Here is a 15,213-nt window from a genome sequence, read left to right as displayed (position 1 = left end):
CAAGATTAATGAAAAGAACATCACAACATACCAAAATTTATGAGATATAACTAGCTAATATGTAATATAGCTCAGGGGAAATTTAAAACTATAAACGTCTATGTTAGAAAAGGAGACAAATCTCAAATCAATAAACTTACAATACACCTTAAAATTTAGAAAAAGAAGTACAAACTATTTCCAAAATAAGAACAAGGGAAAAAAAGATTATAGTAGAAATAAATAAAATAAAATACAAAAAACCAATAAGAAGAATTGATGAAATCAAAAGTTGGTTCACTGAAAAGATCAACAGCATTAACAAATCTTTAGGAAGACTGAACAGAAAAAGAGAAAGAAGACGCAAATTAGTAAATCAGTAATGGAAAAGAGATCATTAACTATATTACAGTAATTAAAAAGATTATGAGAGAATATTTTGAATGAGCATATGTCAATAAATTAGACAACTTATAAAACGCACAAATTCCTAGAAAGGCACAGCTACCAAAACTGACATTAAAAAAAAGAATATCTTAATAGAGCTACAACAAATAAAAATTTATAGTTGTAATGTGAAAACTTCATACAAACACACACACATGCAAAATGCTAATGACCAGATAGCTCATTGGTGCATTTGATCAAACAGTCAAAGAAAAACTGGCTCAGACAAAAGAGATTGTGACTATTCATCTCAGGGCTGTGGGTTCAAGCCCCACGTTGGGTGTAGAGATTACTTAAAAATACAATCTTAGGGACACCTGGGTGGCTCGGTCAGTTGAGTATCTGCCTTCAGCCCAAGTCATCATCCTGGAGTCCTAGGATAGAGTCCCACATCCAGCTCCTTGCTCAGCAGGGAGCCTGCTTCTCCCTCTGCCTGCTGCTCCCCCTGCTTGTGTTCGCTAGCGCTCTCTCTCTGACAAATAAGTAAAACTGTTAATAAAAAAATAAAATTTAAAAAATACAATCTTAGGGGCGCCTGGGTGGCTCAGTGGATTGGGCCGCTGCCTTCGGCTCAGGTCGTGATCTCAGGGTCCTGGGATCGAGTCCCGCATCGGGCTCTCTGCTCGGCAGGGAGCCTGCTTCCCTCTCTCTCTCTGGCTGCCTCTCTATCTACTTGTGATTTCTCTCTGTCAAATAAATAAATCTTTAAAAAAAAAAAATAAATAAAAAAAAAATAAAAAATACAATCTTAAAAACAAAACATTTAAAGAAAAATTAATATTGACCCTCCAAAAATTCTTCCAGAGAAACAAAAGGAAGAGAGAACACTTCCAACTCATTCTTTAAGGCCTGTATTAACCTGATTCCAAAGCCAGACAGAGAGAACTTAAGAAAACAGCAGTTAGGGGCAGCTGGGTGGCTTAGTGGGTTAGGCCTCTGCCTCCAGCTCAGGTCATGATCTCAGGGTCCTAAGATGGAACCTGCATACGGCTCTCTGCTCAGCAGGGAGCCTGCTTCCCTCTCTCTCTGCCTTCCTCCCTGCCTGCTTGTGATCTCTCTCTCTCTCTGTCAAATAAATAAATAAAATCTTTAAAAAAAAGAAAACAGCAGTTAAATTTCTCTTCTTAATGCAAATGTAAACATATTCAACAAAATCCTAACAAACTGAATCCAGCAACATATAAATTGGATAATAAATTAGGATCAAGTGGGATTTGTCCCAAGAATCAAAGTTAGTTTAAGATTTTAAAATAAAGTTATATTATTATTTTATTAATACATTGTGTCAATAAAGGATACAAATTATATAATATGAATGCAGAAAAGGCATTTGACAAAATCCAACACACATTCATGATAAAAAGTCTCCAACAAATTAGTAGAAAGGAACTTCCTCATCATGAAAATGGATAGGTATTAGTCTATCTTGGTTACTATAACAAAATATTATAAAGTGGGTGACTTATAAACAACATTCATTTCTCATGGCTCTGGAGACTAAGTTCAAGATGAGGGTGCCAGCCAGCATGGTCAGGCTCTGGTAAAAGCCCTCTTCTAGACTGCAGATTGCTAACTTCTCACTGTGTCCTCACATGATGGAAGAAACTAGGAAGCTCTGTGAGATCTCTTATTTAGGCAGGAATCCCATTCATGAGTGCTCCACCCTCATGAGTTAAACAACCTCCTAAGGACCCCATCTCCAAATTCCATCACACTGGGCATTAGAATATCTTTCTTTTTTATTGTTTTATGTTATCACCATACAGTACATCATTAGTTTTTGATGTAGTGTTCCATGATTCCTTGTTTGTGTGTAACACCCAGTGCTTCATGCAATCCATGCCCTCCTTAATACCTACCATCAGGCTCATCCATCCCCCCACCGCCCTCCCTTCTAAAACCCTCTGTTTGTTTCCCAGGGTCCATAGTCTCTCATGATTCATTTCCCACTCCGATTTCTCCCCCTTTGTTTTTCCCTTCTCCTAATGTCTTCCATGCTATTCCTTATGTTCCACAAATATGTGAAACCATATGATAACTGACTTTCTCTGTTTGACTTATTTCACTTAACATAATCGCCTCCAGTCCCATCCATGTTGATCCAATAGCTGGGAATGTCAACATAAACATTTTGAGGGGACACAGACACTCAAACGACAGCAAAGCATCTAAGAAAAATCTGGCTGACATGATACTAATGGTAAATAATGGTAATGATAATGGTAAAATACTAACTTTTTGCTCTGAGAGTGGGGGAAAAAAGAAAGATGTCCATTCTCACCACTTCTATTCCACATTGTACTAGATGTTCTAGCCAGGACAATTAAGCAAAGAAAGAATATTAAAGGCCTCCAATTGGAAATAAAGAAGTAAAACTGTCTTTATGAACAAAACTCCAAGCAATCTACAAAACACTTCTAGAATTAGTAAGACACAGTCACAGCATATTATAAATCAGTTCCTATACACTAACAATGAACAGTGTGAAAATAAAATTTAAAAAAAATTCTAGTCACAAGAGCATCAAGAAGAAAATAAATAACCAAACACTGTAGAAATAAATTAAAAAGGATCTAAATAAATGGGAAGATATTCATGTCCATGAATCAGAGGACTTTTAAATATTAAGTCAAATATGGCCAAAATCCCCAAATTAGTCTACAGATTCAACACATCCTCTATCAAAATTCTTGTTGGCTTTTTTGTTAAAATTGGCAATCTGATTCTAAAATTCAACAAGAAATACAAGGAACCCAAAACAATCTTGAAAAATGTAATAAAGTTGGAAGTCTCTCACTTCCCGATTTCCAAACTCAATGCCAAGTTGTAGTAATCGAGACATAGTGGTACTGGCATAAGAACAGATACATAGGTCAATGGAATATAATTCTAAACCCAGCAATAAATCTTTATATTTATAGTCAATTGATTTTCAACAAAGTACCCAAAAAATTGGTACCCATTCAACCAATGGTACTGGGACAACTGCATATTCACAAACAAAAATATAAATTTGGATGCCTATCTCATATCATATCCAAAAACTAACTCCAAATGGATAAAAGACCTAAATCTAATAGGTAGAATCTTAAAACTCTTAGAAGAAAACCCAAGATTAAATCACTATAACCTCAAATTAGGAAACAGTTTCCTAAGACAACAAAAGCACAGCAACAAAAGAAAAATATATAAGTGAGAGTTTTTTTTTTTTTTTAAGATTTTATTTATTTGTCAGAGAGAGCGAGTGAGAGCGAGCACAGGCAGACAGAGTGGAAGGCAGAGTCAGACGGAGAAGCAGGCTCCCTGCGGAGAAAGGAGCCTGATATGGGACTCGATCCCAGGACGCTGGGATCACGACCCGAGCCGAAGGCAGCTGCCCAACCAACTGAGCCACCCAGGCGTCCCATAAGTGAGAGTTTTTTTAAATGAAAAAATTTCTGTGCTTCAAAAGACACTATCAACATCAAGAAAGTGAAACACTGAGTGGGAGAAAATGTTTGCAAATCATATATCTGATAAAGACTTGTAGGGACGCCTGGGTGGCTCAGTCGGTTAAGCAGCTGCCTTGGGCTCAGGACCGTGATCCCAAAGTCCTCAGATTGAATCCCGCATCAGGCTCCTTGCTCAGTGGAAAGACTGCTTCTCCCTCTGCCTCTGCCTGCCACTCTGCCTGCGTGCTCTCTCTCTCTCTGACAAATAAATAAATAAAATCTTAAAAAAAAAAAAAAAAAGACCTGTATACAGACTATAAAAATAATTCTTACAACTCAACAAAAATGGAAACAACACAATTTTAAAATGGTAAAGGATCTAAATAGACTACTCTCCAAAAAAGATAAAAAATGACCAACAACCACATAAAAAAATAACATCATTAGGAAATACAAATCAAAACTACAATGAGGTACCATTTCACACCCATAGGGACATCTATGGAAGGAAGGAAGGGAGAGAGAAAGGGAGAGAATTAACTATTGGTAAGGATATGGAATCATATCCAATATGTTTTTCATTTCCTACAGACAATTAACTTGAAAAGGGAGAATAAGACTAAGTACCTCAGAAAGTCCTTTGACATAAATTTAAGAACTCCAAGACTAATGTCTTCTAATTCATGTGATCTCCCAGTAACTGTAATTTTTACTTTACTACTCATTTTTTCATTCATTCACTATTCTAAATAAGAAAATTCAACGCTCTTTTGCACAATAACAGCTTTTTAATCATTAACAGACGTCCAATCCTAAAGTGCTCTAAATTTCCTTTAACTGTAATACAATCCCCCAAATATTTAATTCTAGTATAACCATAATTCACTAACAATATGACTAGTCCCAGAATTGCTAAGTTGAGCATCCTTCTTACTGCAGACCACAAATGATGAATCAAGCATTATAATCAGTCTATATTTAACTCTTGTTTTATCAGCTAAAGTTTATCAAGATGTTCCAAATGCACAAAAACAAGGAGTTAAAATGACATAGAATCACAGAAAGTCCAAGCTTGAAGAGAAACAGAATTGAATCTTGAATTCAGTCTTTGTATTTCAAAAGAATGGTAACTGAGACCCAAAGAGGTTAGATGAATCACCCATGGTCACACTATTTATACACAATATAAGTCCATCTTATGTCATGCACACATTATCTTACCTTTCTGGTGATGTTTTAGAAGTGACAGGACGTCCACGGACACCTTTTCTACTTTTATGGTCTAGAGATAGGACCTTATTTCTTAGGCTTCTTTTCCACTGGGGGGGAAAAAAATGGAATTTAATACTAAGTATGACAATATAACAATTACAAGTCACTTAAATTTCCTTTTATTTAGAAATTCGAGATAAACAGCCAAATAGGGCACAAAAGAAAAAAAGTGCAATCCACAAAACCCCCTGGCTCTTTTGCTAGTACAGAAATATAAGTCCACCAAAAAATAGGAGGATATTTTAAAATGTCAAGGTAAGTTTAGTTAGGAAATGCAACATTTTGAGGCTCCAAAGCTTACATAATCATATGATTTTGTAAGACAAAAGGAAATAAAAATTATTATATACCAAGTTAAATGGGGTCTGTGATTTTGAAGTTGCATTTATAACAACTGGAAGGGATTACAACTGGTTCCCTATGAATTGCTAAACGGAAAATTTTAGGAAAGAGTCACACATTTTACTAAGAGGGTTTAGATTTAATCTGACTAGACCCAAAAATTAAAATTATTTAATACAAAAGAATATGAATCTAGACAAGTAAATTATTTATCTTCTCTGCATTTGTTTCCTTCTCTCCATTAGTTCCCTTACCATTAAAATGGACATAATAGTCGCTATCTCACAAGGACAGAAGATAATACATATGTATTAAGTTTAAAACACTGTTTTCCTTAAAGAGATTTGTACACCTGTGCTTATAGCAGCACTATTCACAAAAGTTAAAAGGTAGAAGTGATTCAAGTATCCCATCAGTAAAAAAAAAAAAAAAAATGGATACAATGAAATATTGTTCAGTCTTTTTTTTATTCAGTCTTAAAAAGTTAACTTTCACACATGCCACAACATGGATAACCCTTGATGACTGTCGGAGAACAAAAAATATATATATTGGTCTCTGCCCCATTTCCTGGCATAGAGCTCCTAAAACCCTTACAATTTCCTGGATTGTTATAATATTCTTTTGTTATAATATTTGATCCTTGATCCCCATTCCTAACATAGGCCTCCTGAAACCCTTGTAATTTCTTGGGTGATAGGAGTGTCTTTTGTACTAAAGAGGTTGTTCAGGGCACCTGGGTGGCTCAGTGGGCTGGGGCCTCTGCCTTAGGCTCAGGCCATGTTCCCGGGGTCCTGGGATCGAGCCCCCAGTCGGACCCTCTGCTCAGCGGGGACCTGCTTCCTCCTCTCTCTCTCTCTGCCTGCCTCTCTGCCTACTTGTGATCTGTCAAATAAATAAATAAAATAAAATAAAATAAAATAAAAGAGGTTATTCTGGGTGGGCTCCTGGAAGGCTCCTGGATGAGGGTTGGTCACCAAAAAGACTAAGCCATAATTAGAAATTTGGAATTTTTAGCCTCACCCTCCATTCTCTAGAGAGGGGGAAAGAGCTGAAAACAGACTTGGTAAGTTATACCCACATGAGGAAGCTTCCATAAAAATCCCAACAGTATGGGGTTCAGAGTAATTTCAGGTTGGTGAACACATCCACATACCACACCCGTGAACTGCACAAGGACAGAGGCTTCTGCACTGGAGACCCTCCCAGACCTCATCCTGTGTTATCTCTTCATCTAGCTGTTCAATTGTATTCTTTACTATATTCTTTAATAAACTGATAAATGTAAGTATTTTCCTGAGTTCTCCCAGCATCTCTAGCATAAAGTAATCAAACCTGATGGGGTAGCTGGGAGAACCTCAGATTTATAGCCACTCGATCACAAGCACAGGTGACAGGTGGACTTCTGGCTGGCATCTGAAGTAGGATGGAAGCATTCTTCCTGGACCAAGCCCTTAACTTGTGGGGTCTGACACTACTTTCAAGCAGTGTCATAACTGAATTAAATTATAGAATACCCAGCTGGTGTCACAGAGCATTGCTTGGTAGGGGAAAATCCACACATAACTGGTGTCAAAAGTATTGTAAATATGATAGTAGTGTAAGAGTAAATCAGACAACAAAAATATTATTCCCACCAAAGAGGGGGCAAAAAAGAATGAGAGTTTTCAACTATTACAAAAATAAGATGAACTCAGAGAGGCAAACTAGAGATAACTTTAATAGGAGGGAGATTTATTAAAATGTCATTAACTCTAAATTCTTGAATCCTACCATAACCAAGGGTAACCTGAAGTATATCCACAGATGTTAGCAAATGAAAATAAAATTCACTTAGACTTTGATCATTTGTTTCTTATAGTTAATATCACATTAAAATATTTGCATATTTTCTCTTTTTAAAAAATTAGTTAAGAATTGTAGGCTGGGTTAATAATTTGTATTTTTCACAGTTATGATTTTTCTTTTAGTCTATGAACCTATTATATGCTCTCTCTGAAAAATAAAAAATCAGATAACAAAGAATTCTCCTACAAACTTATTTTGAATGGGAATTTATTTCCATACATAATCTGAAAGCTACCTGACCACAAATAGGAAAGTTAAGATAGCATGAATTTTATTTTAAATATAAAAAAGGCTTTTAGAAAGAGAAAAAAAAAACTTTGTTCACAGACAGGATCAAAGCATTCAGTAACATAAACTTATCCCTCTCATTCTAACAAGGACACCAAAATAAAATATTATGCTAATGAAAATAAAATGGCCAAAAAATAAAATAAAATAAAATGGCCCACAATAACTACTAGAATTTCTCTGGGACAAAATCAACTCCACATGCATTCTAAGTGGTGTGGGACTCACAATCTCAACAGAGTGCTTCCTTAGATACTAAAAAGGGACCAAAGTTGTATCTTGAGGAAAATGCTGACTTTGTTTACAACTACTTACCCCTGTCACAGCTTATTGTAATAAAAATGTATGACGACTTTCCAACCAATTGAGATTATTGGTCTGGATTTAACTTTATATCAGAATTTCAACTCTATTGACTCTTCTTCCAGTTTCCAAAGTAAACAATATGTAATGAAAACACATAAAAAAAAATAAACTGAAATTATTTGCTAACCAGTATCTACTGAGCCACTGGATGAATTATGGGGGAAGGTCTGGAGAATCCTGTATACTCTTCAATGACGTTTTCCCCAAACAACCTACATGACTACAGGAAAATATATAACCAGGAAATTAACAATGAGACAATTTGTGACTTTATTAAGATTTCACCTGTTTTATATGCAAACATTTGTGTATGTGTGCATTTTTAGTTCAGTGCTATTTTATCATATGTGCACATCTGTGTAACCACAACCAAAGTCAAGATACAGAATAGTTAAGCTACACATATCCTTTCTGCTACCATTTTATAAACACAGCTTGCCACCCTCCCTTCCATTAACTCCTAGCCTCTAAAGGCCCTGAGAGTTTTCCTAGCAAATCAGACATTTCAGTAAGAAAATGAATGCAATATTCTCTATTCCATTAACTAGAAGTGAACAATTCCCCATTCATTCTATAATATAAGTACTGCATTGATAATGAATCCACAGAATGGCAGTACCAGAAGAAAAAAACCTAAAAACCAACATCTCCAATAAACATAAACAAAAACACTCAACAAAAAAATTAGCAGATCAAAACAAGTAATACATGAAAAGAATAATACAATACAGGCAGTTAAGATTTATTCTAGGGCAGAAAGGTGGTTTAATATTCAAAGATGAATCCAAAGCAAAAAAAAAAAAAAAAGACCCACTATACACTGAACACAATATGAAATGTCAAGGGATACAGATATGCCATTCTAACACAGATGAAAAGAAAGATAGAGTAGTTATACTGTCCAGAAAAGGAAAAATTATCAATGTAGAGGGATAAAGAGAAATACTACATAATGTTAAAAGGGGTCAATTCTCCAAGAAGACATAACAATCTTTAATATCTATGTGCTCAACAATAGAGCACCAAAATATATAAGGCAAAAATTGATAAAAATACAAAGACAAATAAAAGAATCAACAATTATAACTGAAGACTTTAATACCACTCCATCAGAAACAGATCCAGCAGGCAGAAAGCAGGAAATAGTAAGGACAGAGTAAAACTGAACAACACCATCAATCAACTGTATTCAATTAACATTTATGAATACTTGTAGTGTATAAACAATGAATTTTGGAACACACACACAAAAAAACTTAATTTAATTTAAAAATTGACTCAATAAATTATACTGAGTGCCTACTACATGCTAGGCACTTGGTTTCCAAATTTAAAAAATTAAGAGAATAGGGGCGCCTGGGTGGCTCACTGGGTTAAAGCCTCTGCCTTCGGCTCAGGTCATGATTTCAGGGTCCTGGGATCAAGCCCCGCATCGGGCTCTCTGCTCAGCAGAGAGCCTGCTCCCTCCTCTCCCTCTGCCTGCTTCTCTGCCTACTTGTGATCTCTGTCAAATAAATAAATAAAATCTTTTTAAAAAAATTAAGAGAATATACATTCTTCTCAAGCTTGTACACTAAGAGGGGAATTTATTGCATTGGATATATCTATTTTAAAAGAAGAGACAATTTGGGGAGCCTGGGTAGCTCAGTCGACTACACAGCTGCCCTCAGCTCAGGTCATGATCCCAGGGTCCTAGGGTCAAGTCCCACATTGTGCTCTCTACTCAGTGGGGAGTCTGCTTCTCCCTCTGCCCTGCCCCCCTTCATATGTACTCTCTCTTGCTCTCTCTCAAATAAATAATAAAATAAAATCTTATGGTGGGAATGCAAGCTGGTACAGCCGCTCTGAAAAACAGTATGGAAGTTCCTCAAAAAGTTGAACATAGAGTACCTTATGACTCAGTAATTGCACTATTGGGTATTTACCCTAAAGATAAAAATGTAGTGATCTGAAGGGGCACGTGTACCCCAATGTTGATAGCAACAATGTCCACAATAGCCAAACTATGGAAAGAACCTAGATGTCCATCAACAGATGAATGGATAAAGAAAATGTGGAATATATATACAATGGAATACTATGCAGCCATCAAAAGAAAAGAAATCTTGCCATTTGCAATACATGGATGGAACTAGGGGGTATTGTGCTGAGCGAAATAAGTCAATCAGAGGAAGACAATTATCATATGATCTCCCTAATATGAGGAATTTGAGAAGCAGAGCGGGGACTTGTGGGAGGTAGGGGAAAAAAATGAAATAAGATGGGATCGGGAGGGAGACAAACCATAAGAGATTCTTAATCTCACAAAACAAACTGAGGGTTTTGGCAGGGGTAGGGAGAGGGTTGTTGGATTATGGACGTTGGGGGTATGTGATATGGTGAGTGCTATGAGATGTGTAAGCATGACAATTCACAGGGGCAAATAATACATTATATACTAATAAAAATAATTAATAAAAAAAAAACTTTAAGAAAATTAAAAACAGGGGCACCTGGGTGACTCAGTGGGTTAAAGCCTCTGCCTTCGGCTCAGGTCATGATCCCAGGGTCCTGGGATTGAGCCCCACATTGGGCTTTCTGCTCAGCAGGGAGCCTGCTTCTCTTCCTTTCTCTCTGACTGCCTCTCTGCCTACTTGTGATCTCTGTCTGTCAAATAAATAAATAAATAATCTTAAAAAAAAAAAGAAAATTAAAAACAGAAAAATAAAATCTTAAAAAAATAATAATTTTTTTTTTTTTTTTTAGAGAGAGAGATCACAAGTAGGCAGAGAAGCAGGCAGAGAGAGGGGGAAGCAGGCTCACTGCTGAGCAGAGAGCCCAATGCGGGGCTCGATCTCAGGACCCTGAGACCACGACCTGAACCGAAGGCAGAGGCTTAACCAACTGAGCCACCCAGGCGCTTCAAAAATAAAATAATTTTTAAAAAGAGACAATTCTAAAATAAATAAGCTAAACTTCTAGCTTTGGAAAGTAAAAAACAAAGAGCAAATTAACTCCAAAGTAGCAGATAAAATGAAAAATAAAACAGAAATTGATGAAATTGAAAACAAGAAATCAATAGAGGAAAACTTTCAAAACCAAAAGTTGCTTCTTAAAAAAACCAATAAAACTGACAAAACTCAACCCAGGTTAACGAAGGAAAAAAAAAAAAACACTAATTACTAATATGAGAAATGAAAGAGAGGTAATCACTACTAATCCCATGCACACTATATAAAAATAATAAAGAAATGCTATAAACAATTCTACTCACATATATGATAACCCAGATGAAATGAACCAATACTTTGAAGACAAAATCTACCAAAACTTACACAATGAGAATTACCTAATCTGAACAGGCTCATATCTATTAAAGAAATTGAATCAATATTTAACACCATCTAAAACAGAAAGCACTGGACCCAGACTGGCTCACTGGTTAAGTCTACTAAACATTTAAAGAAACCACTTACACCAATTCTCAACAACTTCTTCCAGAAAACAGAAGCAGAGGAACATTTCCAAAGTCGTTCTATAAAGACAGCATTATCTTAACATCAAAACCAGAAAAATATAAGATAGTGAAACCATACAATCTCTCTTAGAAATACAGATGCAGAAATCTCAAAAGTATCAAATCCAACAATGGGCAAAAATAATTATACATCATGAACAAGTAGGATTTATTTCAAATATGTGATGCTGGATAATGGATTGGAAAATTCATTGATGTCAACAAGCTAAATAAGAAAAATCCAATGATCATATCAATAGATACAGAAAAAAGCATATGACAAACTCTAAAAGCCATTTATGATTTTTTTAAAGAGAATTCCAGCAAAGGAGCAATAGAGGGGAATATTCTCAATCTAATAAAGAACATCTACAGTAAACCTACAGAAAATATACTTAATGGTGAGAAACCAGATGCTTCCACATCAAAAACAAAGCGAGGATGTATCCTTTCAACACTCCTCTTCAGCTTCATACTGGAAGTCCAAGATAATGCTTTAAGATAAGTAAAGGAAATAAAAATACAGATTGGGAGAAAAAAATAAAACTTTTATTTAAGGTGACATAACTGTCTATGTAGAAAATCCCAAAGAATCAATTTTTTTAAAAAAATCAACTCCTTCAACAAATAAGCCATTATAGCCATGGTGCAGGAAACAAGATATTTTTACAAAAGTCAATTACTTTCTTCTTTTAAATTAACATTGCAATCTAAAGTTAAAAACAATACTATTGGGATGCCGGGGTGGCTTATTCATTGCACGTCTGCCTTCGGCTCAGGTCATGATCCCACAGTCCCGGAATCGAGCCCCACATTGGGCTCCCTGCTCAGCGGGAAGCCTGCTTTCCCTCTCCCACTCCCCCTGCTTGTGTTCCTGCTCTTGCTGTCTCTCTCTCTGTCAAATAAATAAATAAAATCTTTTTTTAAAAATCTACATTAGCACAAAAAATATATATATATGTGCAAATCAAAAAAAAAAAACCACACACATAAAATCTATACGACAAAAAACACAAAACTGTATTAAAAGGTATCAAAGATCTAAATAGGGGGTGTCTGAGTGGCTCAGAAAGTTAAGCCTCTGCCTTCAGCTCAGGTCATGGTCTCAGGGTCCTGGGATCGAGCCCCACATCAGGCTCTCTGCTCAGTGGGGAGCCTGCTTCCTCCTCTCTCTCTGCCTGCCTCTCTGCCTACTTAGGATCTCTGTCAAATAAATAAAATCTTTTAAAAAATCTAAATAGACATTTCATGTACATGGATAGGAAGACTCAATATTCCAATGCTGTCTTCCCAACTTGATCTATAAAGTCAACACAAATCAATAACCCAGAAAGTTAGTTTGTGGATGTTGACAAAATGATTCTAAATTTTAAACAGAAAGACAAAGACCCAGAATAGCCAATACAATGTTGAAGAAAAACAAACTCAGGAAACTGAGTCCCAACATCAAGACTTATTACAAAGCTACAAAACGATAAACAAATAGATCAATGGAACAGAATAAAGCACTAAGAAATAGATCCACATAATGAAATCAACTGATCTATGACATGGGAACAATGGCAATTTAATACAGAAAGGCTATTATTTTCAACAAATGGTGCTAATATCTATGTAGAAACAAATAGAGACATAACTCTTACACCTTTCACAAAAATTAATGCAAAATGGGCCAACAGATCTAAATTTAAAATGCAAAACTATAAAATTCCTAAAAGCAACACCAGCAAAAACCTAGGTGACCTTGGGTTAGGCAAGTACTTCTTAAATATAATACCTAAACAACCATCCAAGAAGAAAAAAAAAATGACAATTTGGGCTTCACTGAAATTAAAACTTCTATTTTACAAAAGTCCATTAAGGGAATGAAAAGATAACACAAAAACTAGGAAAAAAAAATTTACAGAACACATATCTGATAAAAAGACCAGTATCCAAAATATACAATAGACTCCTAAAATTCAAAAATAAGAGAACAATCCAATTTTAAGAAGAGCCAAAGATCAAGGGGTGCCTGGGTGGCTCAGTCGGTTGGGCGACTGCCTTCATCTCAGGTCATGATCTCAGGGTCCTGGGATCAAGTCCCGCATCGGGCTTCTCACTCAATGGGGAGTCTGCTTCTCCCTCTCTCTCTGCCTGCTGCTCTGCCTACTTGTGGTCTCTCTCTGTCTTTCTAATAAATAAATAAAATCTTTAAGGAAAAAAAAAAAAAGAAGAGCCAAAGATCTGAAGGCACACCTCACCAAAGAAGATACACAGCTTCCAAATATTCATATGAAAAGAAACTCAAGAAAACATATCACAAACTGCAAGTTAAAACAAGATACCACTATATATGTATTAGGATTGCCAAAACACAAAACACTGACAATACCAAATGTCAACTAGAATGTGGAGCATCAGAAAATCCCATTAGATGCAGGTGGGAATGCAATATGGTACAACCATTTTGGAAGACAGTTTAGCAATTCCTGACAAAACTAAATACACACTTAACATACAATCCAACAACTGCAATCCTTGGTATTTAGTGAAACAATTCAGAAACATGTCCACACAAAAACTTGCACATAAATGTTTACTGTGTCTTTATTCATAATTGCCAAAACTTGAAAGCAACCAAGATATCTTTCAACAGGTGATGGGTAAACAAACTGTGCTACATCCACTTAATGGAAATTATTCAGCACTAAAAACAAGGAACAGTGGGATAGGCTGCGCATGTGTGGAGGCAAGGGACATATGGAAACTACTTTCTACTCAATTTGCTGCAAACCTAAAGCTCTAAGAAATAGTCTTATAAAAAATTTTTTATTTTTTTAAAGATTTATTTATTTTTGTGAGGGAAATAGAGAGAATGCATGGGTAGGTGGAAAGACAGAGGGAGAGGGAGAAAAGAAGCAGACTTCCTGCTGAGCGAGGAGCCTGATGTGATGAGCTTAATCTCAGAACCTTGAGATCATGACCTAAGCCAAAAACAAGCTGGATGCTTAACTCAGTCACCAAGGTGCCCCCCATAAATTCTTTTTTTTAAAGAAACGAGCTATCAAGCCACAAAAAAAGACATTAATGAAGGTAAAATCATATTGCTAAGTGGAAGAAGACAATCTAAAAGGGCTGTATGATTCCATGTGACATTATAGAAAAAGTGAAACTGAACATTATTAAAAAGATCAGTGGAGCACAAAAGATTTTTTTTTTAAGATTTTTTTAAAGATTTTATTTATTTATTTCTCAGAAAGAGAGAGAGAAAGCACACAAGCAGGCAGAGAGGCAGGCAGAGGCAGAGAGAGAGGCAGGCTCCCTGCTGAGCAAGGAGCCCGATGCAGGACTCGATCCCAGGACCCTGGAATCATGACCTGAGCCGAAGGCAGCGGCTCAACCCACTGAGCCACCCAGGCGCCCCTCAAAAGATTTTTTTAACAGTGAAATTATTCTGTATCAGATTGTAATGGCAGATACATGCCATTATACACTGTCTAAACACAGAATATACTAGACAAAATGTGAACCCTAATGTAAACTATGGACTTCAACCAACAATAATCTACCAGGGATAGTTTCAGTTCAAAATGACATTGTAGGGGGACCTGGGATGCTCAGCTGGGTAAGCATCTGCCTTCGGCTCAGGTCACGATCCCAGGGTCTGGGGATCAAGCCCCACATTGGGCTCCTTGCTCAGTGGAGAGTCTGTTTCTCCCTCTCCCTCTGCTGTTCCTCCTGCTTATTCTCGCTCTCCCACTC

General features: G+C 36.3%; 1 protein-coding gene across 7 annotated transcripts in view; it reads right to left on the bottom strand.

Annotated features, from left to right (window-relative positions):
• The window catches only part of SENP7 (SUMO specific peptidase 7), a 162,013-nt gene that overhangs the window by 108,119 nt on the left and 38,681 nt on the right, over nt 1–15,213 (bottom strand). For all 7 annotated transcript variants that reach the window (XM_059164284.1, XM_059164277.1, XM_059164281.1 and 4 more), the window contains one exon: nt 5,079–5,176. In XM_059164284.1, coding sequence (XP_059020267.1) covers nt 5,079–5,176 — 98 coding nt within the window. The remainder of the gene's footprint in view (nt 1–5,078; nt 5,177–15,213) is intronic.

This window comes from Mustela lutreola, chromosome 2 (genome assembly GCF_030435805.1).
Source record: "Mustela lutreola isolate mMusLut2 chromosome 2, mMusLut2.pri, whole genome shotgun sequence".
Taxonomy (NCBI): domain Eukaryota; kingdom Metazoa; phylum Chordata; class Mammalia; order Carnivora; family Mustelidae; genus Mustela; species Mustela lutreola.
Note: the sequence above shows the minus strand (reverse complement) of the source record. Positions and strands in the feature narration are given on the sequence as shown.